The sequence below is a fragment of the Hipposideros armiger genome, unplaced genomic scaffold, assembly GCF_001890085.2.
Source record: "Hipposideros armiger isolate ML-2016 unplaced genomic scaffold, ASM189008v1 scaffold_109, whole genome shotgun sequence".
NCBI classification, from domain to species: Eukaryota; Metazoa; Chordata; class Mammalia; order Chiroptera; family Hipposideridae; genus Hipposideros; species Hipposideros armiger.
In genome coordinates, this window is record NW_017731459.1 from 3,541,027 (window position 1) to 3,566,524 (window position 25,498).

Here is a 25,498-nt window from a genome sequence, read left to right on the forward strand (position 1 = left end):
TGTTTACTCTCTTCTTTGATAAATAATTTCCTTCAATATTTGCTGCAAAGGCATGCAAGTATAAATTTTGTGCCTAGAGTATAAATTTTGTGACCTTTATTTCTAATGATAAACACTTTACCCAACAATAGCAAAACATACAATCTTCTCCAGTGCATGTGGATATTCTCTAGGACAGGCCATATTCTAGGCCATGAAACAAACCTCAATTGTTTTGTTTTGTTTTTAAAGATTTTATTGGGGAATTGGGGGAGGGGAACAACGCTGGGGAATCAAGGGAAGGGGAGCAGACAAGTTGCTGTCCTTTTGTTCTTCAGTCTAGTTGTGGAGGACGTTGCTTCACTGGCCCATGTTGGTATTATCATTGCGCTCTTCCCGGGTGAGGCAGATCGGTCGCCGGCCTCTGGACAGCCGCTCACGGAGGCTCTTGGCAGCTCATACCAGCTGCTGGCCGCTCACGCTGGCTGCCAGCCACACACAGTAGCTTATGGCAGCCCACTGCAGCAGGGGCTGCAGCCTGTGCCGTCGCCAGCGGACTCACGGTAGCCCAGCTCCAGGTTGAGCTGTTGTTCACCATCTTAGCTGTAGAGGGCACAGCGTCACTGGCCCATGTGGGATCCGAACCGGGGCCCTGCTGCTCAGAGCTGGCATTCCCAAGCCAACTCTTAACCAACACGCCACTCGGCTGGCGCTGCTCTCACCGTTTCTATTAAACATTGTACTGGAGGTTCTAGCCACAACATTAAGGCAAAACAAAAAAAGAAAATAAATAAAACATTCAGATTGAAAAGGAAGAAGTAAAACTATTTCTGTTTGCAAATGATAATATTTTATATATAGAAAATTCTAAGAAATCAATAATGAACGATTATAACTAATAAACAAGTTTAGTTCAGGTTGCAGGATACAAAATCAATTGTATTTCTAAACAATTGCAATGAACAATCAAAAATGATATTAAGAAAACAATTTCATTTGCAGTAGGATCAAAAACATTCAAATACTTAGGAATAAATGTAACAAAATAAGTGCAAATTTTATAGTAGAAGCTATGAAACTATTTTGAAAGAAATTAGATTTAAATAAATGGAAAAATAGCCCATATTCATGGATCAGAAGCCTTAATACTGTTACGATGGCAGTACTCCCCAAAAGGATATACAGATTCAATGTTACCTCTATCAAAATCCAACTTGGCTTTGTAGAAATTGACAAGCTGTTTCCAAAATTCATATGGGATTGTCAAGGACCAATGATAGCCGAAACAATCTTGAAAAAGAACAAAGTGTGGGGACTTTACAATTCCTGATTTCAAAACCTTGTACAAAGCAGCAGTGATCATGACAGTGTGGTACTGGCATAAGGATAGATATAAAGACCAATGAAATAGGACTGAGAGTCCAGAAATAAACCTATGTATCTATGACCAATTGATTTGACAGGGATGTCAGGGACATTCCATAAAGAAATAATAGTCTTTTCAACAAATTGTGCTCTAGGACAACTAAGTAGCCATATCCAAAAGAGTAAAGTTGAATCCTTATCTCACACCACATACACAAATTAGCTCATAATGGATCAAAGACTTAAGTGTAAAAGCTAAACCTGTAAAACTCTTAAAAGAAAACAAGGATAATTCTTCATGATCTTGAATTTGGCAATAAATTCTTAGATATGCTACCAAAAACAAATCAACAAAAAGAAAAAGATAAATTGTATTTCATCAAAATTAAGAATTGGGAATGTTCCAAGAACAAGACTGCTGATGTGACAGTAGAAATCATTGCCATGTTTTAAGGGAGTGTTACGATATGATTTATATTTTTAAAGATTACGCTGGTTAATGTGACAAAAACGAATTGTTGCTATGCTGTGTAAGGGAGAAGAGGTTAGGAAGTGTAGAGCTGATATTGAAAGGTACCTGTTCTCATCTATTATACTAGGAAATCGCTAGAAAATATCTCAAGCTGCTAAATCAAGAAATAATTATATAAGCTCAAGAAATAATTATATAAGCTTATGAATGCCTAACAGAAAAAACAAGCATTGCAAAGAAAACTCTGGAGAACTGAACAGGGGAATTAAGAATTATAAAACCTGGGCCAGCCGAGTGGCACGTTCGTTAAGAGTTGGCTTGGGATGCCAGCTCTGAGCAGCAGGGCCCCAGTTTGGATCGCACATAAGGGCCAGTGACACTGCCCTCTACAGCTAAGATGGTGAACAACAGCTCAACTTGGAGCTGGGCCGCCGTGAGTTGCCAGGGACCGCATAGGCTGCAGTCGGGCTGGCCGGCAGCTGGTGTGAGCTTTCGTGAGCTGCTGTCCAATGGCCAGCGAGCGACTGCCTCACCTGGGAAGAGCGCAATGATAATACCAACATGGGCCAGTGAAGCAACGTCTTCCACAACAAGACTGAAGAACAAAAGGACAGCAACTTGTTTGTTTCCCTTTCCTGATTCCTCAACGCTGTTCCCCTCCTCCAATTCCCCAATAAAATCTTTTTTTAAAAAAAACCTTTTGTAAAACAGTTTGGTTTTTTAAAATCCATAACTGTGCATTAATTTTATTTAAGACTTGAAAAGTGATTTTTAAATAAATGTAAAATATATCTAGTAAAGCATATATGACATTAAAATATAAACAAACAGACATGAAGGACTTCACAGTATGCTGTTACAATTTATATCATGCAATTTAAACCTGTATTATTTAATGCAGAAATAGAGAGATAGATAAATGGAGCATAAAGGAGGGTCCAGAGACACCTAGGCTTATATAGGAGATCAGTTCATGAAAAGGGTGACACTTCACGTCATGAGGAAAGGATACACTCATTGGTAAATGGTTTAGGAACACTTGGGCTGTCATCTCAAGGGGGGAAATAAAGCTGCATCTCATACACCAAAATAAACTCTAAATGGAATAAAATATATCATAACAATTATTAATTCATTTGCTCAAATTAACTTGAGGTTGTGACTCCAAAAAAGACACAGGATCATAAAATTTTGCGACCTGCTTTATTGAAGCACTTAACATTTTTCGAATATACACCCACATGTTGTATACTTTGTTGTTTATTTTAACAAAATAGGCTTATGTGACAGCTGTTGTTTTAGGATTTTCCTTCAGCTGTGTGTAATAATCCTCTCCCAATTTCTTCTTGTATAAAGCGACATCATTTTTCAAGGCTGTGTTGTGTAGTATACCATTGCTCCATTGTAACATAACGTAACCATTCCTCTAGTATTGTATATTCTAATGCCATAAACGTAGAACACTTAGGTTTTCATAGAGTGGAGTCAGAAAAGGTCCAGAACAAAATGCACAAGTCTGGATACAAAACATTGGGGTTTCTTTCTTCTCTCAATTTTCTGTGTAATCTGAATTTCAGTTTGGCTTTTAATAACTCAGGTGATTAGAAAAATTAAGGAAATGTGTACGTTTTCTTAACTGAACTGAATAAGTTTTGTATTAACCCATTTCCACAAAAATGTTAGACTTGTTTTAGCTTCAGATTGTAGATTGTTAGATTTAGCTTCTTGACAGAAGCCTAGGTTCAGCCAGTTAATTTAAGAATAACATTGAGAAAATGAAATGTGAACTACTAAGTTGCTTTGGATGGGCTCCTTATAGCTGTGGATATGCATCCTTACTTTCATCCATCTTTCTTGCAGTCATTTGTAAGGAAAACTAAAGTAGTCGTATGTACTGATAGAATAACCCTGGAAACTGTCTGGTTAACCTTTGCTGTTGACTTTTAGGTCATATTTGTTATTCTTTTCATAATAGGTCAAATACATTTCTTTTATTCTTTTAAGAAATTTTAAAACATGTAAGTACATCTTCTTTTTTCCCCTGGGAAAGATGGCCTTGTGCTATTAAACAGAAATGCTGAGTAAAGAAAATGGTTTCATTGTGTGTTCACCACCCAGAGCTGAACATACAATATGATGTATAGATGATGTATTACAGAATTGTACATTTGAAACCTGTGTAATTTTACTAACCATTGTCACCCCAATAATTTTTAATAAAAAAAAGAAAAAGAAAATAGTCTCCTTTGAGTAACTGAAATATATTCATCTATGCCTTGTATGTCTTTGTTTTCCAGGCAGCACAGTCGGTGCTGATTTCCTTATTTGAACTCAATACCCCAGAGTTCACAATGTTGTTAGGAGCTTTACCAAAAACTTTTCAGGATGGTGCTACCAAGCTTCTTCATAATCACCTTCGAAACACTGGCAATGGAACCCCGGTATTTTTCAGTTATTTTCTTGGCTACTGTATAATGTGATGGTTGGTTTAATAATATCTGCTTTATTTTACATGAAGTAAACTTTTGAACCCAGTATGTAATTTTTGCATCTATATTGGGGAGCATTTCCTGAGCAGAATCAAATATTGTCCTTAGGCCTGTCATGTTTATATTATAATTTGGTATACATTAGGGTGGTGATGAATGGTGCCCAGAGAATGAACCAGGAAAGCAAACTGTGAGCAGAACTTAGATGAAGGCATCAGCTTTGCAAGACATTAGAATTAGAACATGCTGTTTAGATGAACCAATTCTTATTTGAGGACTAGAAGGGATGACTTATTCCGGGTTTAACAAATAAGTCCAAAGAGAGTAGTGCTTAAAAAGGTGTTCACATTTAATAATTACAAGCTTGTTAGTTCATAGGTGCTTGAACATCCTGGATTTTGTTTTGGGGAAGTGAAGTTGAGTAAATGAAACATTACAGTGTTATATATCTATATATCTAAATGTTAAAGAGAATCATTTACATAATATGCCTAAAGAATTGAACTTAAGTTTTGTTTGTTTGTTTGTTTTTTAAAGATTTTATTGGGGAATTGGGGGATGGGAACAGTGCTGGGGAATTGGGGGAAGGGGAACAGACAAGTTGCTGTCGTTCTGTTCTTCAATCTAGTTGCGGAGGACGTTGCTTCACTGGCCCAAGTTGGCACCATCATTGCGCTCTTCCCAGCCAAGGCAGATCAGTCGCCAGCCTCACTGTGGCTGCTGGCTACATACGGTAGCCCATGGCAACCCACTGCCACAGGGGCTGCAGCCTACGCCATCGCCAGCGACTCATGGCAGCCCAGCTCCAGGTTGAGCTGTTGTTCAGCATCTTAGCTGTGGAGGGCAGTGTCACTGGCCCTCATATGTGGGATCCGAACCGGGGCTCTCTGGCGTCCCAAGCCAGTTCTTAACAATCGCGCCACTCGGCCGGCCCTGAATTAAGTTTTTAAAAGACAGAGAGACCTTTGATAATGGATAAAGGAGAAAATAGATGCACATATGGCAGGCTTAAGGTAAAGTCTGAAGATTAAAAACAATCTACAATTTCTTGGGACCAGAATCAGTTTTTTTTTTTAAAAGGAGAAGACTGTTTCATTATATCTTAAAAGATAGGCAAATTCATGATCTGATCAGATTTTTACTCCTTTGGTGTTTTTGTGAAAGTCATTTGTAAAGTAAACTCAAGGAGGAATAAACTTTGCGCATTAGTAGTGGTTGGAGGAGGGAAATTGACTCAGAACAGAAAGTTAATTTAAAATGTTAATTTGGGGGGCCGGCCAAGTGGCTCAGTTGGTTAAGAGCGTGAGCTCTGAGCAACAGGGTCGCCGGTTCGATTCCCACATGGGCCAGTGAGCTGCACCCAAGTTAAGCTGCCGCTGAGCTGCCAACAGGTGGCAGGATGGCTCAGCTGGGGAGAGCACATGCTCCTAACAACAAGGTTACCAGTCTGACTCCCGCATGGGATGGTGGGCTATGCCCACCCGCAACTAAGATTGAACACAGCACCTTGAGCTGAGCGGCTGCAAGCTGCCGACAAGAGGCCGCATAGTGACTAGACTTGGAGCTGAGCTAGCTGCGTCCTCCACAACTAAGATTGAAGGACAGCAGCTTGGCTGTTCCTCTTCCCCAATTCCCCAACACTGTTCTCCTTCCCCAATTCCTCAATTGAAAAAAAAATTCTAAAATAAAATAATTTGGGATAGTGTTGAATCTTTAAGGAAAAAGGTATTGATAATATCTGAGAGCAGGAAGTGGATGAGGAGAACAAAAAAAAGATTAAAGGGTTAGATTTTTGAATGGGGAGAAAGTTTATCCCCACAGAAATTTGAGATAAGTACATGAGTATTTAAAATATTGATGTATAAATATTTTATGAATATGGCTCTTTCATATTGTTCAACTTCTTGATCGTATGTCTTCCTTAAGAGCCTTTTAGTTGAACTTGCCTGTCATATGCTAATACTTATTTGACTCCCTCCATCAGAGTTCCATGGGGAGTCCTTTGACAAGACCAACACCACGCTCACCAGCCAACTGGTCTAGTCCTCTTACTTCTCCTACCAATACATCACAGAATACTCTATCTCCAAGGTAATAAAGGGGTAATTTTCTGTCATGGTTTGTTATTGTAGATTTCCTTCTTAGAAAAACAGACGTTAACATAATTCCAGTTGATTTCCATTTGACTTCAAAGGCGTTAAATACATAGAAACTTAACAGATTCAAAAAATTTAATTGTTTATTCCCAAACTAATATTTTAAATTATACTAATGCATACAATATGGATTTTTTTTTTAATAAGTGAAAAGAAAACTTACGGACACAGCTTTTGTAAATTATTGCTTCAAATTGTTCCATTGAATAACATGGTTATGTTCCTCAGATACCCTTATACAAATCCAATAAATTGTAAATTGTGTCTTTCAGTTATACTACTTAGTGAAAATGGTGAAGCCAAGTTATAATGATGGTGTTTAAATCTACTATTGGCAGCCACCTCTAAACATTTAAAAAAAAAAAAAAAAGGAGGCCTATAGATAAAAACATAAAAAGAGGGAAAAAAACACAGAAGGGATAAATATAAAATGGCATTATGTATACTTCTTGGGAAAAAATGTGACTGTGAGATTGGTCCTTAATATAAAATATAAAACACGTATAATTTTTATACACTTGATGCAATTCAAGAATGGAATGTATTTCAGATGAAGTCCTTGACTCATTAATGAACTAATCGTTTTTCTTTTTCATGGCCTTCAAAAAGCTCGTGTAGTAGTCCATATTCGTACTTATTAGCTTGATTTTTGTATTATCCATATATATCATAACTTGCTTCATTATATTCATTACAATTATAGGATACTTCATCAGCATCTAAGGAAGAAAAATATATTGGAAACTTACCATCTCGACTATTTCTTCCATGCTATACATATGTTACAATTTTGATAGCTAAATTTTACCAGCCTCGGTTGAATTTTAGAATTTGATTATAGAATTCATTTCAATAACATTTATGATCAGTGTTAAAAATTCTCTGCCTCCTTATAAATTTGTGTAATTTATCTCCTCCTTAAGCACTATCACTATTGTGAGTTAATCACAGGAGTTAGCAAACTTTCTGTAAAGGGCCATATGGTAAATATTTTAAGCTTGGCAGTCCATGCAGTTTTGTCACCACTACTCAACTCTGATGTTATAGTGTGAAAATAGCCATAGAACTGCCTAAATAAATAAGCATTGCTGTGTTCCAATACAATTTTATTTATGGACACTGAAGTTTGAATTTAAATAATTTTCATGTGTTATGAGATATTATTTTGATTTTTTTCTCAACTATTTAAAACTATAAAAAAACCTTAGATTTCAGGGGTCATAGTTTGCTAAACCCCTGGTTAATCAGAACATTTCAAAAATGAAAAGACAAACCAGCTGTTACATTGTTAAAATCATTGTAAGCTGCCCTTGATGGATGGACAAGGGGACGGGTACTGTAACCATTCATAGCTGTTGGGTTTTGTTTTGCTTCGGGGAATACGCAGTCTCTAATCCTGTCTTTATAGATATCCTACATAATCCCAAATGTGTTTTTATTTTAAAACTGCACATAAATAAAAATTAGTCATTGTCTTTTTTATAGTGCATTTGATTATGACACAGAAAATATGAACTCTGAAGATATTTATAGCTCTCTTAGAGGTGTCACTGAAGCAATTCAGAATTTCAGCTACCGTAGTCAAGAAGATATGAATGAGCCATTGAAAAGGGATTCTAAAAAAGATGATGGCGATTCAGTAAGTATTTGAATATTTTTACATTGCACACTTTTTCATTAAGAGTTTTTTGTTCGTTTGTTTTTTTAACTTTGCTTTCTGTTTTTAAAATGTAATTTTCTAGGGGTCAGTCACACAACAAGTATTTACTCAGTATCTGCTGTGTGCCAAGCAATGTTCTGGGTCTTAGATTTACTAGACAAAATCACTGCCTTCAAGTTCCTTGTAGATTTTCAGGTAGAGCTGAGGCCTGTGGAGTTTTAGGTTAGAATATAAAGTGAATCTGTTAGATTAAGTTGTCAGAGAAGGCCTCTACCAAAAGGTGACATTTGTATTGAGACCTAATAAAGGAGAGGAGAATTCCTTAAAAGAAATAGCAAGTGCAAAGACCTTTACATGGGAACAAGCTTTGTATAGTTGATGGTCAGCAAAAGCCAATGAGACGGGAAGTGGAACATCAGCCAGATCACGTGGGTCTTGCAAGACAAAATAATACATTTTGGTTGTTTTTCCCTGTTAAGTACAGTGATAGCGATTTGCATCATCAGTTTGTGTGACTCCAATTAAGAATATTAACGACATATCTTTCTGACATTTGTTATGGTTCTGTTTGTTGGTTCTGCCATTATACAAAGAGTAGTTATTTTTTATGCTACTTCTTGAGCTTTTCTCTGGCAGCGTAGACTTTTTCTCAAAACAAGCCATCCCACCATTTTCTAAGGAGCCTGGTTTCTCCGTGTTTGCAGATTGTAGAACATAGCAGTGCTTCAGCACATCTCTAAAGGGCTTCCCTCCTCTGCCTTCCTGACTTCTTTCCTGCTGCTGTTTTTCTTTCCAGGCCTATATGGCAGGTGGGCCTAGTAAACTGGATGCTAAAAATCAGTTTATCACTCACATTTAAGGTTCCCTATCCCAAAGGCTGCATATGGTAATTGTAACAGTTTAGTAAGGATCACTGCTTAATTGAGACTCCCCTATGCCCCCCACCCCACCCACAGAGACTGCAGGGTACAGTGTGGGGAGGTCAAGTAATCCATTCCAGCAGTTTGAATCCTGGTTCATGGCAATTATTAGCTAGTCAGATTGTCACCTCTAATCCTCAGTGTGTTCATTAGGAAAATCAGGATATTACTGTATAGCTTAGAAGTTACTGTGAGTATAATACTCACATGACTCCATCCACCCCAGACCTGAGCTCCAGATTTCACACATCCGATACCTGCCCGTTTGAGCTCCTGATCTTTTCCTTCAAAACTTCTCTTTCCTGTCGCAGTTGATAGCAACACTACATGCTCAGCCAAAAACCTTGGACAAAAGAGTTGTTCTCCTCTCTCCTCCTCCATAGTCAGTCTGCCAAGATGTCTGTTGACTCTATCTTCAGAATACATCCATAATCAAGCAACTTCTCCCCACTGTCTTTCTGGTTCCAGCCATCGTTATTCTCTCACCTGGATTATAAAAATGGGCACCTAACCGGCCATCTTGATTTTGCCCTTGGCCTCCTATAGTCTATTCTCACTCCTCTACTCACAACTTCATAGGAGGTCCCTGTCTCAGAGTGAAAGTCAAAGTCTCCACAGTAGACTTTTTCCCTTGTTACCTCTCTGGCTTCATCTACTGCTTTCCTCCCCGTTCACTCTGCTCCAGCTACACTGGCCTCTTGGTTGTCCTTGAACTTACTGAACATGCTCCTGCCTCATGGCCTTTGCCTTGGCTATTCCCTCTGCCTTAAACATTCTTCTGACTTCAGGTAGCCCCTTGGCTAATTTCCTTCTTTCAAGTCTTTGTTCAGGTGGAGTCTCTGTAAATCCTATTCTGACCACCCTATTTAATCTACAGCCTCATCACTCATGAACCTTTTAGTACTGCACTGCCTCCAATGCACTAATCACCTTCTACGGTACCATACACTTGACTCATTCATTATGTTTTTGTAATGTCTCCGCCCCTCCGCTAGAGTGTAAATGCCAGTAGGGGAGACATCATTCTCTCTTTTGTTCACTAATATGTACCCAATGCCAAGAACGATGCCTTGGCACATTATTGCTCAAAGGTGATGGTGATACTGATGGTGGTAATGATTTTGATACTAGTATTAGTGTCAGTGTTCGAATTGATATTTTGATAAGCATGTTAATGTGCAAAAACTCCCATCAGGCATCTTTCCAAAAGATATGCAGTCCTTTTAGGCCTTTTTAAAAAAAAAAAAAAACAGGTGTTTTAGTTGGTTTTTCTATACTTTGTTGACATGCTGTCATTGTATAATTTACTATCTTTTTTTTTTTTAAGATTTTTTTTATTGAGGAATTGGGATGGGAATAGCGCTGGGGAATTGGGGGAAGGGGAACAGACAAGTTGCTGTCGTTTTGTTCTTCAGTCTAGTTGTGGAGGACATCGCTTCACTGGCCCAAGTTGGCACCATCATTGCGCTCTTCCCGGGCGAGGCAGATCAGTCGCCAGCTTCTGGACAGCCGCTCACGCTGGCTGCTGGCTACACACGGTAGCCCATGGCAACCCACTGCAGCAGGGGCTGCAGCCTACGCCATCGCCGGCGACTCACGGCAGCCCAGCTCCAGGTTGAGCTGTTGTTCAGCATCTTAGCTGTGGAGGGCAGTGTCACTGGCCCTCATATGTGGATCCGAACCGGGGCCCTCTGGCATCCCAGGCCAGTTCTTAACCATCGCGCCACTCGGCCGGCCCTATAATTTACTATCTTAATAATGGAACCTGGCAGCTTTTAGTTCTGTGTTGCCAATGAAATTCCCTTTGTATTTTTAAATAACCTTTCAAACAGTAGGGAGACATTTTATTAGAATTTTGAATTGATACTTGAAAATGAGTTAATTTGCTCTGCCTTCCCCTTCCTGTTAATAGATGTGTGGTGGTCCTGGGATGTCTGACCCAAGAGCAGCAGGTGATGCTACTGACTCAGGCCAAACAGCCCTTGATAATAAAACTTCATTGCTCCATTCCATGCCTGCTCACTCCTCTCCACGCTCTCGAGACTATAATCCCTATAACTATTCGGACAGCATCAGTCCCTTCAATAAGTCTGCTCTCAAGGAAGCCATGTTCGATGATGATGCTGACCAGTTTCCTGATGGTATGTTCTGTGTCGGACTGCTACTACCTGTGTTTCGGAGGACTGGTAATCTGAAAAAGGAAATCTATGTGCTCTTTTACTGTAATCTAAAAAGGAAGGACCTTTGGGCTGGCAATGTTTTCTCCCCTTTTTTTGGAGCTCCTATCTAGTGGTTTGGTAGATACCGTCCCAAGAATGAGAAATAGAGTAGTCATCCTCCAATGAAGGAAACCTTAATGACTTCCCAGAAATAACAGAAACCATTGTAGCTTATAAATTTATCTCTAGACACCATTCAGTCATTAATTTTTATACCAGAATGACATACTCTTTGAAGGAATACCCATTCTTCACAATAGTTTTTAAAGAGTGAAGTCATAAACTCTTTTAATAACATACTTAAGAACCAAATATGGGAAAAGCTACCATTAGGATTTGAAGTTGGATTAGGTCTAAGCTCTGACACTTAACAGTGGGCTTAATACTAAACTGTAACATTACTAAGCTCCATAGCCTGGTAAATTGGTTGACCTTTCTGAGTTTCACTTGTCACCTCTTAAAGAGAATGGAGATATTGTACCCCCTGCCCTTCTGATCACAGTATGCAGTAAGGCTCAAAAAAGCTGTATAAAAACTGGTTAGAAAGGACCAAACACTGCAAGTATTGTAGTTATTTTAAATAACTCTACAAATGACATAATCCATTAATTCTTTTTTTATTAAAGATGCAAGTAATGTATGGTAATATATAACTACATACAAATAAACTTGAAAGTCTCCCCCTCAACACTGTCCCATGATTCTATACTTAGGTATTTCTGGTTTTCCTTTATTCCCCAAAGATTGCTGTCAGTGAACATAGTTCTGCATAAACTTATATGCACATATACACTTAATTCACTCTAAAAGATTTCTAGAGGTAGAATTACTTATTTTAAGGGATATGTAAGTTTAAGTCTTGAGAATTACCACTTAAAACATTTGGCCAGTTTTAAGTAGTGCTGATTTCCTCACCAGCACAGAATGTTTAAATCTTTTTAATTTTTGTTACTATGATTGATATAAAATAGGTCATCCTAATGATTAGGAAGATTTCCTTAATTTAGGGAGATTGAGAAATTAGATATCAGAATTTTTTTTTAATTTTTATAATTCTGATGAGTGGAAAAGTTTCTTTACTTGTATTTCTTTGATTACTAATGAGGTTGATGAGTTATATTTTTACCAACATGTCATGTTAAGAGACTTACTATATCACAATATCACAGATGCAAAATTTTAAGAACTTACGAAACTAAGTCTCAATTACATAAGAAGCTGTTGTTGGTATCACTAAAAATGGAGTACCCAGATATGGTAAGCCTCCTGGCACAACACCATATAAATGAATACTGAAGTACGTAAGGATGAAATGATATATTTAGGATTTGCTAGAAATATTTCAGAAAATGAGGAGGGGCACGAGGATAAAGTAAGAATGATAAAATCTTGACAGATGTTAAATCTGGGTGGTAGGTATAATTATGGGTTTCATTTTATCATTCCGTCTTTTGTGACTTATTATAAAAAAATGATAAACTTGCATTGGTGTTTTGAGGATGATAAATGGAAATGAAAATTACTCATTTTTTTTTTTTTTACAACCAGCATTGCATTGTCTGTGTTTCATGTTATAAAGTTGTCATTCTTGTGAGAGTTGACCTATAAAGTTACAGAATTGATATCATGTCCTTTTGACAGACCTTTCCCTAGATCATTCTGACCTGGTTGCAGAATTGTTGAAGGAGTTGTCCAACCATAATGAACGTGTAGAAGAAAGAAAAATTGCCCTCTATGAACTTATGAAACTGACACAGGAAGAATCTTTCAGTGTTTGGGATGAACACTTCAAAACAATATTACTTTTACTGCTTGAAACCCTTGGAGATAAAGAGGTAAATGACAGAATATGTAAACAATAGCCTGTTTTTCCTGTCTTGTATTGCCTGTCATTGCCAATTAATCAACCAGTCAATTAATCTGTGTAATCAACTACACAGATTTGGAAATTGGGAAAATAAGTTTTTTCTGCTGCATCTTTCTGCATGAGACTTACTAAAAAGTACTTTTTCTTTGTAAACCAAGTAGCGCAGCAATTTTGAACAGTTGACAATGAGAAAAATGAGAGGTTGCTAAGAGAACTTTTATAGGAGAGTACAGGTTACTTGTTTTGCATATTTAAATTAGTTTAGAAGTAAAACTTCCTTTTTAGTAGAATGTAGTTGGTTCTCAATGTCTTACAAATTTAAGTGTGATGTTTTCAACTAGAGATGTGAAAACTTCGTTATGTAATACACCACGTACTTTATGCAGTTGTCAGTGATTTCCCCACCCCTCGCCCCAATACTAAGACCCTTAAGTTACAGACATGAAAAATGTAAAGGATTGTCTACAATCCAAAGTATTAAAAACTTAAAATGTTTTTTCTTAGCCTACAATCAGGGCTTTGGCATTAAAGGTTTTAAGAGAAATACTAAGGCATCAACCAGCAAGATTTAAAAACTATGCAGAACTGACTGTCATGAAAACATTGGAAGCACATAAAGATCCTCATAAGGAGGTAAGTTACCTGACAGTTAAATTATTATTTTATTCTTAGTACTTCTGATATTACAGTAGTCTTTCCTTCTCTTTTGGAGATAAGTTCCAACAACCTCAGTGGATGCCTGAAACTGTGGGTAGTACCAAGCCCTATATATACATACATACCTATGATAAAGTTTAATTTATGAATTAGGCATAGTAAGAGATTAACAACAATAACTAATAATAAAATAGAACAATTGTAACAATACTGTAATAAAAGTTATATGAATGTGATCATTCTCTCTCTCTCAAAATATCTTATTGTACTATACTCACCTTTTCACTAAAAGGAAGCACTTTACAGCTTCTCTTTGGCATGTCCCAATTGCCAGCATCACTACTCTTGCACTTTGAGTCCATTGTTCAGTAAAATAAGGCTGACTTGAACACAAGCACTGTGATGTGACAGTCAATGTGATAACCGAGGTGGCTATTAAGTGACTAACAGGCGTTAGGATATATAGTCTGGCTGTGCTGGACAACGGGATGACTCATGTCCTGGGTGGAACGGAGTGCGATGGCACAAGATTTCACCGTGCTGCTCAACAGTGTGTAATTTAAAACATAGGAATTGTTTCTTTCTGGAATTTTCCATGTAGTATTTTTAGACTGTAGTTGACTGTGGGTAACTGAAATCGCGGATAAAGGAGGCCTACTATATTGCATGAAATATGAATGTTGCTTGAAAATTACCCTGATCAATCATTTTCCTTAATGAACTTTTACCTTGATTTTCAAGGTAATATCTGATTGAGATGCAAGCATATAGTCTTTCCTGTTAAGTGAATTGTGGTGATATGACCTTTCACCTAAAATAGGCCGGTTGTAGGAAATAATTTATCTGATTTCATTTTCCCTTTTGTTTCATTTTTAGGTTTTTACTTAGAATTCAGCAATCTTATCTTCACTTTCCATTTACCAATAAGAATTTGGTTTTTTTAAAATAACTAAAGAAGATAATCATTATTTTAAAGTGTAAATTGCCTATACGAGCTGGATATCTGTTAAAAGTTTATTCACTAAAATAATGAGGACAGCCTTCCCGAAAGAGTCCTATAGACCTGCCTCATTACTTTATAGTCGTGATATCCCCACCTCCACCAGTGACACTGATGAGATAATCTGGAGGATTTTTATTAAAATCTCAGAAACAATTAGAAAAGGAAATTTCAAATAGGGACTGCATTCCTAAGAGAAAGCACCAGAGAGCAGTAGCATTCAATGTCTCAGGTAGAACCAAGACGTAACAGAGCTAAAACTAATATAAAAACCTGATAAGGAAACATCAGTGTAAATCTTTGTTACCTCAGATTAGGCAGTAGTTTCTTAGGTAGATTGCCAGAAGTATAAGTAACCAACTGCAACAAAAAAAAGATAAATTGGAATGCATAAAGTTAAAAACTTATGCTTCAAGGACACTATCAAGAAAGTGAAAAGAAAACCCACAGAATAGAAGAAAATTTTGGCAAATTATGTGTCTGATAACAGACTAGTAACCATAACATATAAAAAAGTTTTACAACTCAACAACAAAAAGACAACCCAATTAAGAAATGGGCAAAGGATCTGAATAGACGTTTCTGCAAAGAAGACATACAAATGTCCAGTAAACACACGAAAAGATGCTCAACATCATTAGTCATTAGGAAAATGCAACTAAAACCACAGTGAGATACCAGTTCACGCACCACACCAGGAAGAAAGACAGAAGTGTGGGTGAGGATATGAAGAAATTGAAACCCTGTGGGTATTTGTTTTCAAAAGATATGACTGTGAACCTTATAGAAGAGTGAGTCATAACTTTTAAATCTATCTGGATTTTTATTCAGTTTTTTGTCAGCTGGTGTTTAGTAGTGGTACTTCTGTATCCTCTCGCTGAAAGTCTAAACTGCTATCTAATATTTATAGTTTAGTTACCCACCTTATGACCCAAATAGCATCCCTGTTTTTGTGAAAGATAAAGTTGACATTCTTAACGTGTTATAGCTGAAAGTAGCCCAGGCTCTTCTGACTTCCAGTGTATTTTCCAAAGTACCTTTCTAAGCACCTGTCACAGATTGAGATCATAAGGGAGACACTACCAAAGTAGAATCAAATACAACAATTTTTACATGTTTTCAAGACCGTCTTTAGAGATTACAGATTCTAATCAGAAGATAGATAACCATTTCTTTTCTTTATTGCAAAACCAGTGTCTTTACCCTCCCCAAGCCTGATACAAAAGGAAAGAAAGTCATTATGGACAGAAAGGGGAATAGCGTGTTAACTTGATAACATATTAATGAAATGTTTTATTGTGTAATGTGACAAAAGGGGTACAAGCAGTGGTGGAGATGAGGACACTGATACACGCAGGGTCTCAGTGTGGGTACGCAGAGGGTTCCACATTGTGGTCTGGGGACATTGGGCCTCCACTTTTCAGCACAACTGGATCACAGCATGCTTTAAAAGTCGCTTTAGCCAACATTAAAAGAGCACGAAAGAAGGAAGAGTGGTGTAATAAAGCCCCATGAATGCATCTATCTTCCAGCTTCAACAGTTACTGACATTTTGCCAACCCTGTTTTATCTGTACTCTTTATTTATTTGTTTACTATAGTATTTTCAAAGCAAATTAGGTATTATGTCCTATTACCTATTTCATGAAATCTGTACTTCCAGGACACAGTATAACGTTTTGAAAAATTACTTCCCAATTTAATTTCCTATTTATTTTAGGTGGTGAGATCAGCTGAGGAGGCTGCATCAGTGTTGGCCACTTCAATTAGCCCAGAGCAGTGCATCAAAGTGCTTTGTCCCATCATCCAAACTGCAGATTACCCAATTAATCTGGCTGCAATCAAAATGCAAACGAAAGTGATCGAGAGAGTGTCCAAGGAAACACTTAACCTGCTTTTGCCAGAGATTATGCCAGGCCTAATACAGGTGAGCAACAAAGCATGGAGGAATAAGCTGTGATCGATTTGGGGTTCACTTATTTTAAGCAACACAAATGACATGACCAATCCTGCCTGCTACCTTGGATGATCAGAGCAAAGACTTTCCAGAACAAATGCTATGTGTGTATGTGGTAAAATATACATAATATAAAATTTACCATAAGCCATTTTAAGCGTGCAGTTTGGTGGTATTAAATACATTCATAATGTTACACAACGATCACCACTATCCATTTCCAGAACTTTTTAATCATCCCAAACTGAAACTCTGAACCCATTAACTAATTAATAATTCCCCATTTCCTCTTCCCCCCAGTTCCTGGTAACATCACTATTATTTCCTGTCCTACTTTCTAGATTCTTCATATAAGTGTCCTTTTGTGACTGGGTTTTTTCAATTAGCATAATTTTTTTAGGGTTCATCCGTGTTGTAGCATGTATTAGAATTTCATTCTAATTTTATTCATAAGTGGAATTCCATTTATGTTTATACCACAATTTGTTTATCCATCTGTTGATGGACATGTGGGTTGTGTCCCTTTTTTAATTAACATATATATTACAATGAAATTCCTTGTAATATCTTCTTTTACTTATATGTATATACCTGGAAATAGATTTCCCAGGTTTTGCCGTATTTCTCTCCAAAGTGGTTATACTAATTTACAGTCACAGATATAATGTGGTTTTTTTCTGTGCACACAAACTCATCCATATAAACATTTTAACAAATGTGGGATCATATTTTGTGACGTACTTAACTTAATCAGATTGTGAACTTTTTCCATCCAATAAATACTATTCTATAATATAACTTGAATGGCTAATATTACATAGTGTATATATTAAGGCCCCTCCTGAGGAGAATTAATCATTCATTTCTCTGTGCATCTATACTAGGGGTCGGCAAACTTTTGAGATGAAAGAGCCAATCCTGTCCCTCACAACTATTTAAAAATTATTCGAGAGCCATAAAACAAATGAAATCACCATTACATAAATAATATTCTTTAAAAATTCTATAAATGAAACTATGATAGTTTTATTTTCATTTTCAATTTTACTCCAGAACCACATGTACGTACCCAAAGAGCCACATGTGGCTCGCAAGCTGCAGTTTGCCAATACCTGATCTATATATACTATTACCTTTGTGACTCTGTTCTAGGCCCTAATATCACTCACTAAATTGTGAGGTCCTTGAAGAGAATATCCAAATACCTTTCTTCTTTGTCTCTGCTTTGGTACTAAGAACAGAATATACACAACATGGATATTTCGTACATTTAATGGGTACTGAATAAATGTTTGCTGGATGGATAGTTTAGGGTAATGGTGGGGATGGGACAGATTTTAAGCTTAATTCAGTCTGGATTATAGGAGTACCTTGACCGCCAGGCCAAGGAGTTGAGGTTTTATTTAATAGTGAGGAGCTATTGAGTTCCCTAAAACTGAATGCTCTAGGGAGCTTAATCTGGAGACATTTTGCAGGGTGGATTGGCAAAGGGGCAGCCTCACAGTCAGAGAATTGCAGCTTTCCAGGGTAATAAGAAAGAACCTGATAAGGAAGGCTAACAGTGGAGTTGAGGTGCCGAAGCGGGGAGATGGAAGGAGGGAAGGGCATGTCTCTGCCTGAAAAAGGTTGAAAAGTTAATGGGTCAGTAATGCTTTCTCTCCGCGGTACCTTTTAAGATCTCATCTTTGAGTTGCATCTCCTGCCTCTGTTGGAATGGTACTTTGCTCATACTCCCAGGAGCTCTAACAAGGACTTTTCTCCCTAGGGTTATGATAACTCAGAGAGCAGCGTCCGGAAAGCTTGCGTCTTCTGCCTGGTGGCTGTTCATGCGGTGATTGGTGATGAGCTAAAACCACATCTCAGTCAGCTCACTGGCAGTAAAGTAAGTATTGCTCCTTTGTTCTAAGGACGGTGGCCGTGGTGCTTTCTTCACATTTCAGTTCTTTGTGTGTGGTAAAGGGTAAATTTGTATTCAGCTTTTAATAAGTCAGGCTTTGAGCATCCAACTTACTCCTCCTACCGTTTGCATTTTAGCTATTTCGGTTTTCACGTTTGTTACTCAGATGAGGTCAGCAGCTTGGTGGGGCGCTTGCTGGATTGCTGTGAAAGACACGCCTGCAGCTTCTGGTTCTTTCAAGAGCCAGCTTACTCCTTTGCCACTCCCACAACCAAATCCTTACCCCCAAGGACAGTTTAACTAAAAATAAATAGGGTTATATATTCATAAATTGTTTTATATCTCCCAAAATATGGAACACTTGAACATATTTTAAATTTTCCCATATGAACTATGATAAAATATTTGTTCTCTTTCTTTTCTTATTATTATCCAGATAAATGTAAATATAATAAATTTTCCGTGTAGTTCTTAAGACTTAAAAAATAAAATAAGTCTTGCTTTCCTCTTTATTTGATACTATCAGAATTTGAAATTTGTTCTAAGGGGTGAGGATAAACTATGATTGTTGACCTGCGGCTTATGAACCAGTTAACAGGAGACACACCTTCATTTAAAGAGTTTCCCAAAATCCTAACAGCTGTCATTACTCTGATCATATTTATTTTTAAAATAGCAAAAAGGCAGAACAAATATATACAAAGGAAAAAGAGCTCAGGTATGCACATTACATTAAATACCTATATAAGTTATAGATAAAGCAGTGGTTCTTAACCCTTTCTAGGTTATAGACCACTTTGAGATTTAGGTAAAATCTCATCCCAAGAAAAATAAATACGTACAGAAAATTTTACATAGTTTACTGAGCCCCATGGACACTGGGTTAAAAAGCCTTGAATCAAAGTTAATGTCAAAAAAGCAAACTTTCAACAACAAAGTCGTCTTCAAAGAAAAAGGTATCCTAAATTTTGTGATAAATTTAAGTTAGATCCTGATAATCCAGAGTTATCTGTAGAAGAATTAAAATTCAGCACTTTAGGGACCGGCCGAGTGGCGCATTGGTTAAGAACTGGCTTGGGACGCCAGAGGGCCCCGGTTCGGATCCCACATATGAGGGCCAGTGACACTGCCCTCCACAGCTAAGATGCTGAACCACAGCTCAACCTGGAGCTGGGCTGCCATGAGTCGCCGGCAATGGTGTAGGCTGCAGCCACTGCTACAGTGAGTTGCCATGGGCTACCATGTGTAGCCGGCAGCCAGCGTGAGCGGCCAGCAGCCGCCATGAGCAGCTGTCCAGAAGCCAGCAATTGATCTGCCTCGCCCAGGAAGAGCGCAATGATGGTGCCAACTTGGGCCAGTGAAGCAATGTCCTCCACAACTAAACTGAAGAACAAAAAGGACAGCAACTTGTCTGTTCCTGTTCCCCCAATTCCCCAATAAAAATCTTTAATAAAAATAAAAATATAAAAAAAATAATAAAATAAAATTCAGCACTTTATAAGAATACTAGGCAGCCAGTAGTAAGTAATGTTCCATATGAAGACTGTAGCTAGGTGGGAAGAAAAATATTTGGAAATGACATTAGATGGAAAAAGTAGAACACAGAATTGTATATACACTGATTACAAACTTTATAAAAATATGGACTCTTACAGTAAAGACTGCAAAATGATGCAGTGAAATCAAAACATTTTTGTTGGAAGGACAGTAGTCTAAGAACTTAGGTCCTGGAACCCAGGTGCCTACTTTCCTGTCCTGGCCCGCTTCTTACCTACCCCCGTGACCTTCGGCTGTGACGTACACATTCTGTACTTTGATGTCCTCATCTGTAAAATGGTGTAAAGACAAAAAGAGATTAATGGAAGGCACTTAGTATATTGTAGAGCACATGTGCCCAAATGTTTGTCATTATTGTTCTCATGGTGATTTCTTTTTCTAAATTTACTTGAAGTTTTATATGTTATCACTACAACGTTTTTTGAAAAAGCATACTAACATACTTAGTTATGAACAAACTGAAACTTAAAAAATTGTTTTTAATTCTTAATTATCAATAATAACTTGGGCATTATAATAACCCCTCAATCTAAAATCTTATCTTTTAAAAGCTCACAAATATGTATATAATTTTTTTAATGAGCATCATACTATAAATTAGAGCAGCTTGCCCCAGTGACTTATGTTTGGCTTGAATCTGTAGATGAAGCTACTGAATCTCTACATCAAACGTGCACAGACGGGTTCTGGGGGCACTGACCCGACTACTGATGTTTCCGGACAGAGTTAGTGAAGCTGATCGAAGTGAACCAGGTCTCTAAAAGGAAGGACAGACAGGCCACCCTCATCAACGAATGGAAATTTTCAAGTACATCTTTTGGAACTTAACCATTGTTTCCCGGCTTTAGTTTTTTGTTCTGTTTTGTATTTTCTGTAACAGAGGGCTACCCTCAGTCTGCATGTACCTTTGACGATAGTTATTCCAAATTCAAAAAGAAGCAGTATTAACAACAGTTGATCAATATAAAGTAATTTTTAATCTTACTCATCATTTCACATGTTTGTACTTCTTTGTCTTCCCATTAACCTTTGCCAGTGTTATGATTGTATAAATTTTTTTTAATGCTGGTTAAACAGGAATGCTTAAAGCTTTAAAAGTTTAACTGTCTAAAACATTTTTTTTGCCTTTATTCAAATGCAGAATAATATTTTTATTGCTATTTTGAGTTTTGTTCCTTATCATGTCCTATGCTAGAAATCTTGAAATGACGTGAAGCAAAGCAGGACTAATCTGAACTACAGCTGGACTCTGTTGGTGTGATGGTGATACATGTCATTAGTTGCAACTTCTTTGAGGTGACCTGTAGTTAAAAACTAAGACCTCAAAGAGAAATGTTACAGAATCAGCCAGTTTTGTAAAACTGATATTGTTTGTTGGTTACTGATCTTGCCATCTTTATTTATAACCATGTCCCCTCTCTGATCCCTTCAGAAAGCTGCACCAAATCATCTGCCTGTTTTTTTCCTGATACTTATTAAAATAGAAGGTTTCGTTGCAGGGTTTTTTTGTTTGTTTGTTTATCTTTGTTGTGAATGATGCTTTTTTTTGTATTTATTAATATCAAATTCACTTATGAATAAACTTGATAATGGAAACAGACAAAAAAAATCAAGTGCATGTGTGTCCTTGACGGTCTTCTGTTTCTCATTTAATAAACAAACTAATGATAGAGACGTGGGCGTTGACCAGCACCTTTTCTTTAAACGGTGGAACCTGGTTTCCTTTTACCGTGAAATTGTCTTACTTGAAAACATGGATCCTGATGGGAGAGAAGCTGGTGCCAAGGCTGTTGGTTACCTTGCATCACAGGCTCAAGTTCTCTACCTCTTCAGGGCTAACACTTAACTGAGCTGCTGCCTCCAGTGTCTTCGGAAAACTACTTCCATGGTGATTTTCTGTTACTTTTTGTAATCACCTTTCGCTACATCTCTTTTCATGTGCAGCCAATTTATGACCAGTTTTGGTGAAAGGCAGATTAGACAATATGGAACCAGGATACTAATGATTTCTCATCTTGACTTTTTTTTAATCTTAACATTAAGTGAATTTGACTGGAAAGGCAAATAGCCATTAGGGAAGCAATTTGCTGTTGTTACAGAGTTATCTGTACTTTCTTTGTTTAATTGAAACAATGTAGAAATGTATGTAAAGAATCTTAAGATAAGAGTACTGAATGGATGATTTGTCATAGGCTTTTACCTTTGTTTCTGTTCTAGCAGCAGGAAAAGTTTCTCTATATCTCTTCCCCTTTACCTGTAACAATTTTGTTTTCTACTGTTAATTACATTGTGTATTTATAGTTCTATGCTTACTGTTGTGCATATACTGGCAATAAAACTGTACATAACATTACTTGAAAAATTGAAAATGTGTATCAGTTGTTTTTCTGTCTCACTGTATGACAAGTCACTTATAACTAAATTTTTAAAAATCTAGGAAGTCCGGGGCCGGCCAAGTGGGTCAATTGGTTAAGAGCGCGAGCTCTGAGCAACAGTCACCAGTTCGATTCCCACATGGGACAGTGATGCTGTGCCCGAGCTGAGCTGCCAACAGGCGGCATGATGGCTCAGCTGGTGAGAGCACGTGCTCCTAACAAGGTTGCTGGTTCGACTCCCTCGTGGGATGGAGGCTGCACCCTCCTGCAACTAAGACTGAACACGGCACCTTGAGCTGAGCGGCCGGGAGCTGCCGACGGGTGGTCGATGGCGACTAGACTTGGAGCTGAGCTAGCTGTGCCCTCCACAAATAAGATTGAAGGACAACAACTTGGCTGTTCCCCTTCCCCAATTCCCCAGCACTGTTCCCCTTCCCCAATTCCCCAATAAAATCTTAAAAAAAAAATCTAGGAGGTCCTGTATCAATGGTATTCTCATGAATTTTATAAGTATATCTGAGGAGAAAAGATTTTTCAGGAGTAACAACCACAATCAAATGTATATAGCTATAAATGCATGTGTATGTTACAGTTTAAGACGAAAAGGCATTTTAAACATTTAACTCTAGTAATGTTTTATGCTCCATAACCTTTGCCATGTTCTATAATGATTTTTAATGTAAATACTGATTTCACTTTGACTACTTTATTAAGGCCCTGCTTTAACTACTGTTGACAACTAAACGAGGGACTTACGATGAATAATAACTCTACTTGAAAACTTACGTCAAGCACCTGGCATCTGAAGGCAGGCATTGAGAAATGAATGAACTGAGTAACAGAAAATTATGCTTTAATGTGACTAAGTGAGAGCTAATATATAGAACATGAAAAAACATGTTTAAAATTCTATAATTTCGTCAATAAGACTTTAAGAAAGTTATTGACTATTCAGATTGCTATATACAATATACCCTTAGTTTTTTCATTCCAAAAACATATTTAGATGTCAGCTGTTAAAGAATGGTGATAAAGAGCTACTGGTTAATTTCTTTTCCCTGTTTTTCTTTCCCAAACTAATTATCAGTGGTATTCATTTACTACACTGCTCAGAACTACTTGAAAGTATATAATTCCAGATTATAAAACATGTTTGTTTCTTGTGGGTTTTCAAAATCTATACTTCTGACATTTTCTTGTAAGATACGGCTTGAACCTGAGGTTTCAAATTTGGAGTAAATTTGCTGTATCCTTCGTGTTTTATTTTTACAAGCTTAAGGTCATAATGACTTTTCACCAAGTTATATCTTGCAGTAAAAGACGAATCTTATTCTCAGGCCAGATCTATCTGTAAATTCAGATGTTATTCTAACACAATAAATAGAAATGTGAGGATTAGTATATTGCTCCATAATCCGTGAGAGTTTTTACACTTAATCTTTGACATCTTTTCTTACTGTATTCTAGTTCATTTTAGTGCAATTACTATAATTTTACAGCTATTCAAAGAAAAGGTTTAGAATTAAGCTTTAAAACAAAATACTACCAGTGAAAAACTTATCCATCTCTATTGCAGTATATTTGGATAATAATGAAAACTGAGAAGAAAAAAATTATCTCTAATAGCACCACTTGAGATAATGTTTTTACAATTTTGTGGAGTACTAAGATAATGTGAATTGGGTATAATACTGAAATTCTAAGGGAACATTACATTTGTTAAGCAGAAGAATGACAAAATTAGAATTAGCTAATATTTTGAATGCTTCTGTTTTTCTGTGTATGTATTTACCAATACATTTTGAATAGATTAATCCTTCCTTTGTTCTTCCATAGGATGATTTCTAATGGCAGTAGAGTATTCCTTTGAATGTGTGCAGCGTAATCCTAGCTTGTTGATCTTCACCAAATATTGTTATAACAAATAACTACATCTTTGGCACATCTCCAATTATTTCATACTAGGCAAGTTATTTTTTTAGTTAAATTTATTGGGATAACATTGGTTAATAATATAAGTTTCAGGTGTACAATTTTATAATACATCATCTATATATTGCATTGTGTGCTCATCACCCAAAGTCTGTTCTTCTGACACCATATATTTGACCCCCTTGTACCCTCTTCATCCTCCCTCTAACCTCCCTTCCCCTGTGGTAACCACCATATTTTTGTCTGTGTCTGTGAGCGAGTTTGTTCGCTTGTTGTTTTCTGTTTTATATCCCATAGGCGAGTGGTTCTTGTCCTTTCCCGTCTTCACTTATTTCACTTAGCATGATACTTTTAAGATCTATCTATTTTGTGGCAAATGACAATATTTCATCTTTTCTTTGGCTGAGTAGTATTGCATGGTATATATGTACCACATCTTCTTTATCCATTTATCGGTTGAAGAACACTTTGTTTCCATGCCTTGGCCACTGTGAATAATGCTGCAATGAACATAAGGGCATGTACATCTTTATGAATAAGTGTTTTCAAATTTTTCAGGTAGATACCCAGAAGAGGCATTGCTGGGTCATGTGGTAGCTCCATTCTTAATTTTTTAAGGAACCTCCATAGAGGTTGCACCAATTTACATTCCCACCAGCTGTGTACAAGGCTTCCCTTTTCTCTACATCCCCTCCAGCACTTGTTATTTCTTGTCTCATTGATAATAGTTATTCTAACAGGTGTGAGGTAGTATCTCATTGTGGTTTTGATTTTCATTTCTCTAACAGTTAGTGAAGCTAAGCATCTGTTGACCATCTGTATGTCTTCTTAGGGAAAGTGCCTAGGTCCTGTGCCTATTTTTTAATCAGATTGCTTGGGGGTTTTTTGGTTTGTTTGTTTTTTAATTGGGGAATTGTAGGATGGGAACAGTGCTGGGGAATTGGGAGAAGGGGAACAGACAAGTTGCTGTCCTTTTGTTCTTCAGTCTAGTTGTGGA

General features: G+C 37.2%; 1 protein-coding gene across 29 annotated transcripts in view; it reads left to right on the plus strand.

The window, feature by feature from the left end:
- Window positions 1–22,563, plus strand: part of CLASP2 (cytoplasmic linker associated protein 2) — a 157,188-nt gene extending 134,625 nt beyond the window's left edge. For all 29 annotated transcript variants that reach the window (XM_019647191.1, XM_019647193.1, XM_019647196.1 and 26 more), the window contains 9 exons: window positions 4,114–4,257; window positions 6,290–6,396; window positions 7,947–8,100; window positions 10,954–11,182; window positions 12,902–13,095; window positions 13,632–13,760; window positions 16,504–16,710; window positions 18,506–18,622; window positions 20,838–22,563. In XM_019647191.1, the coding sequence (XP_019502736.1) occupies window positions 4,114–4,257; window positions 6,290–6,396; window positions 7,947–8,100; window positions 10,954–11,182; window positions 12,902–13,095; window positions 13,632–13,760; window positions 16,504–16,710; window positions 18,506–18,622; window positions 20,838–20,924 (1,368 nt within the window). In that variant the 3' untranslated portion in view covers window positions 20,925–22,563. The remainder of the gene's footprint in view (window positions 1–4,113; window positions 4,258–6,289; window positions 6,397–7,946; window positions 8,101–10,953; window positions 11,183–12,901; window positions 13,096–13,631; window positions 13,761–16,503; window positions 16,711–18,505; window positions 18,623–20,837) is intronic.
- Window positions 22,564–25,498: the final 2,935 nt, after the last annotated feature.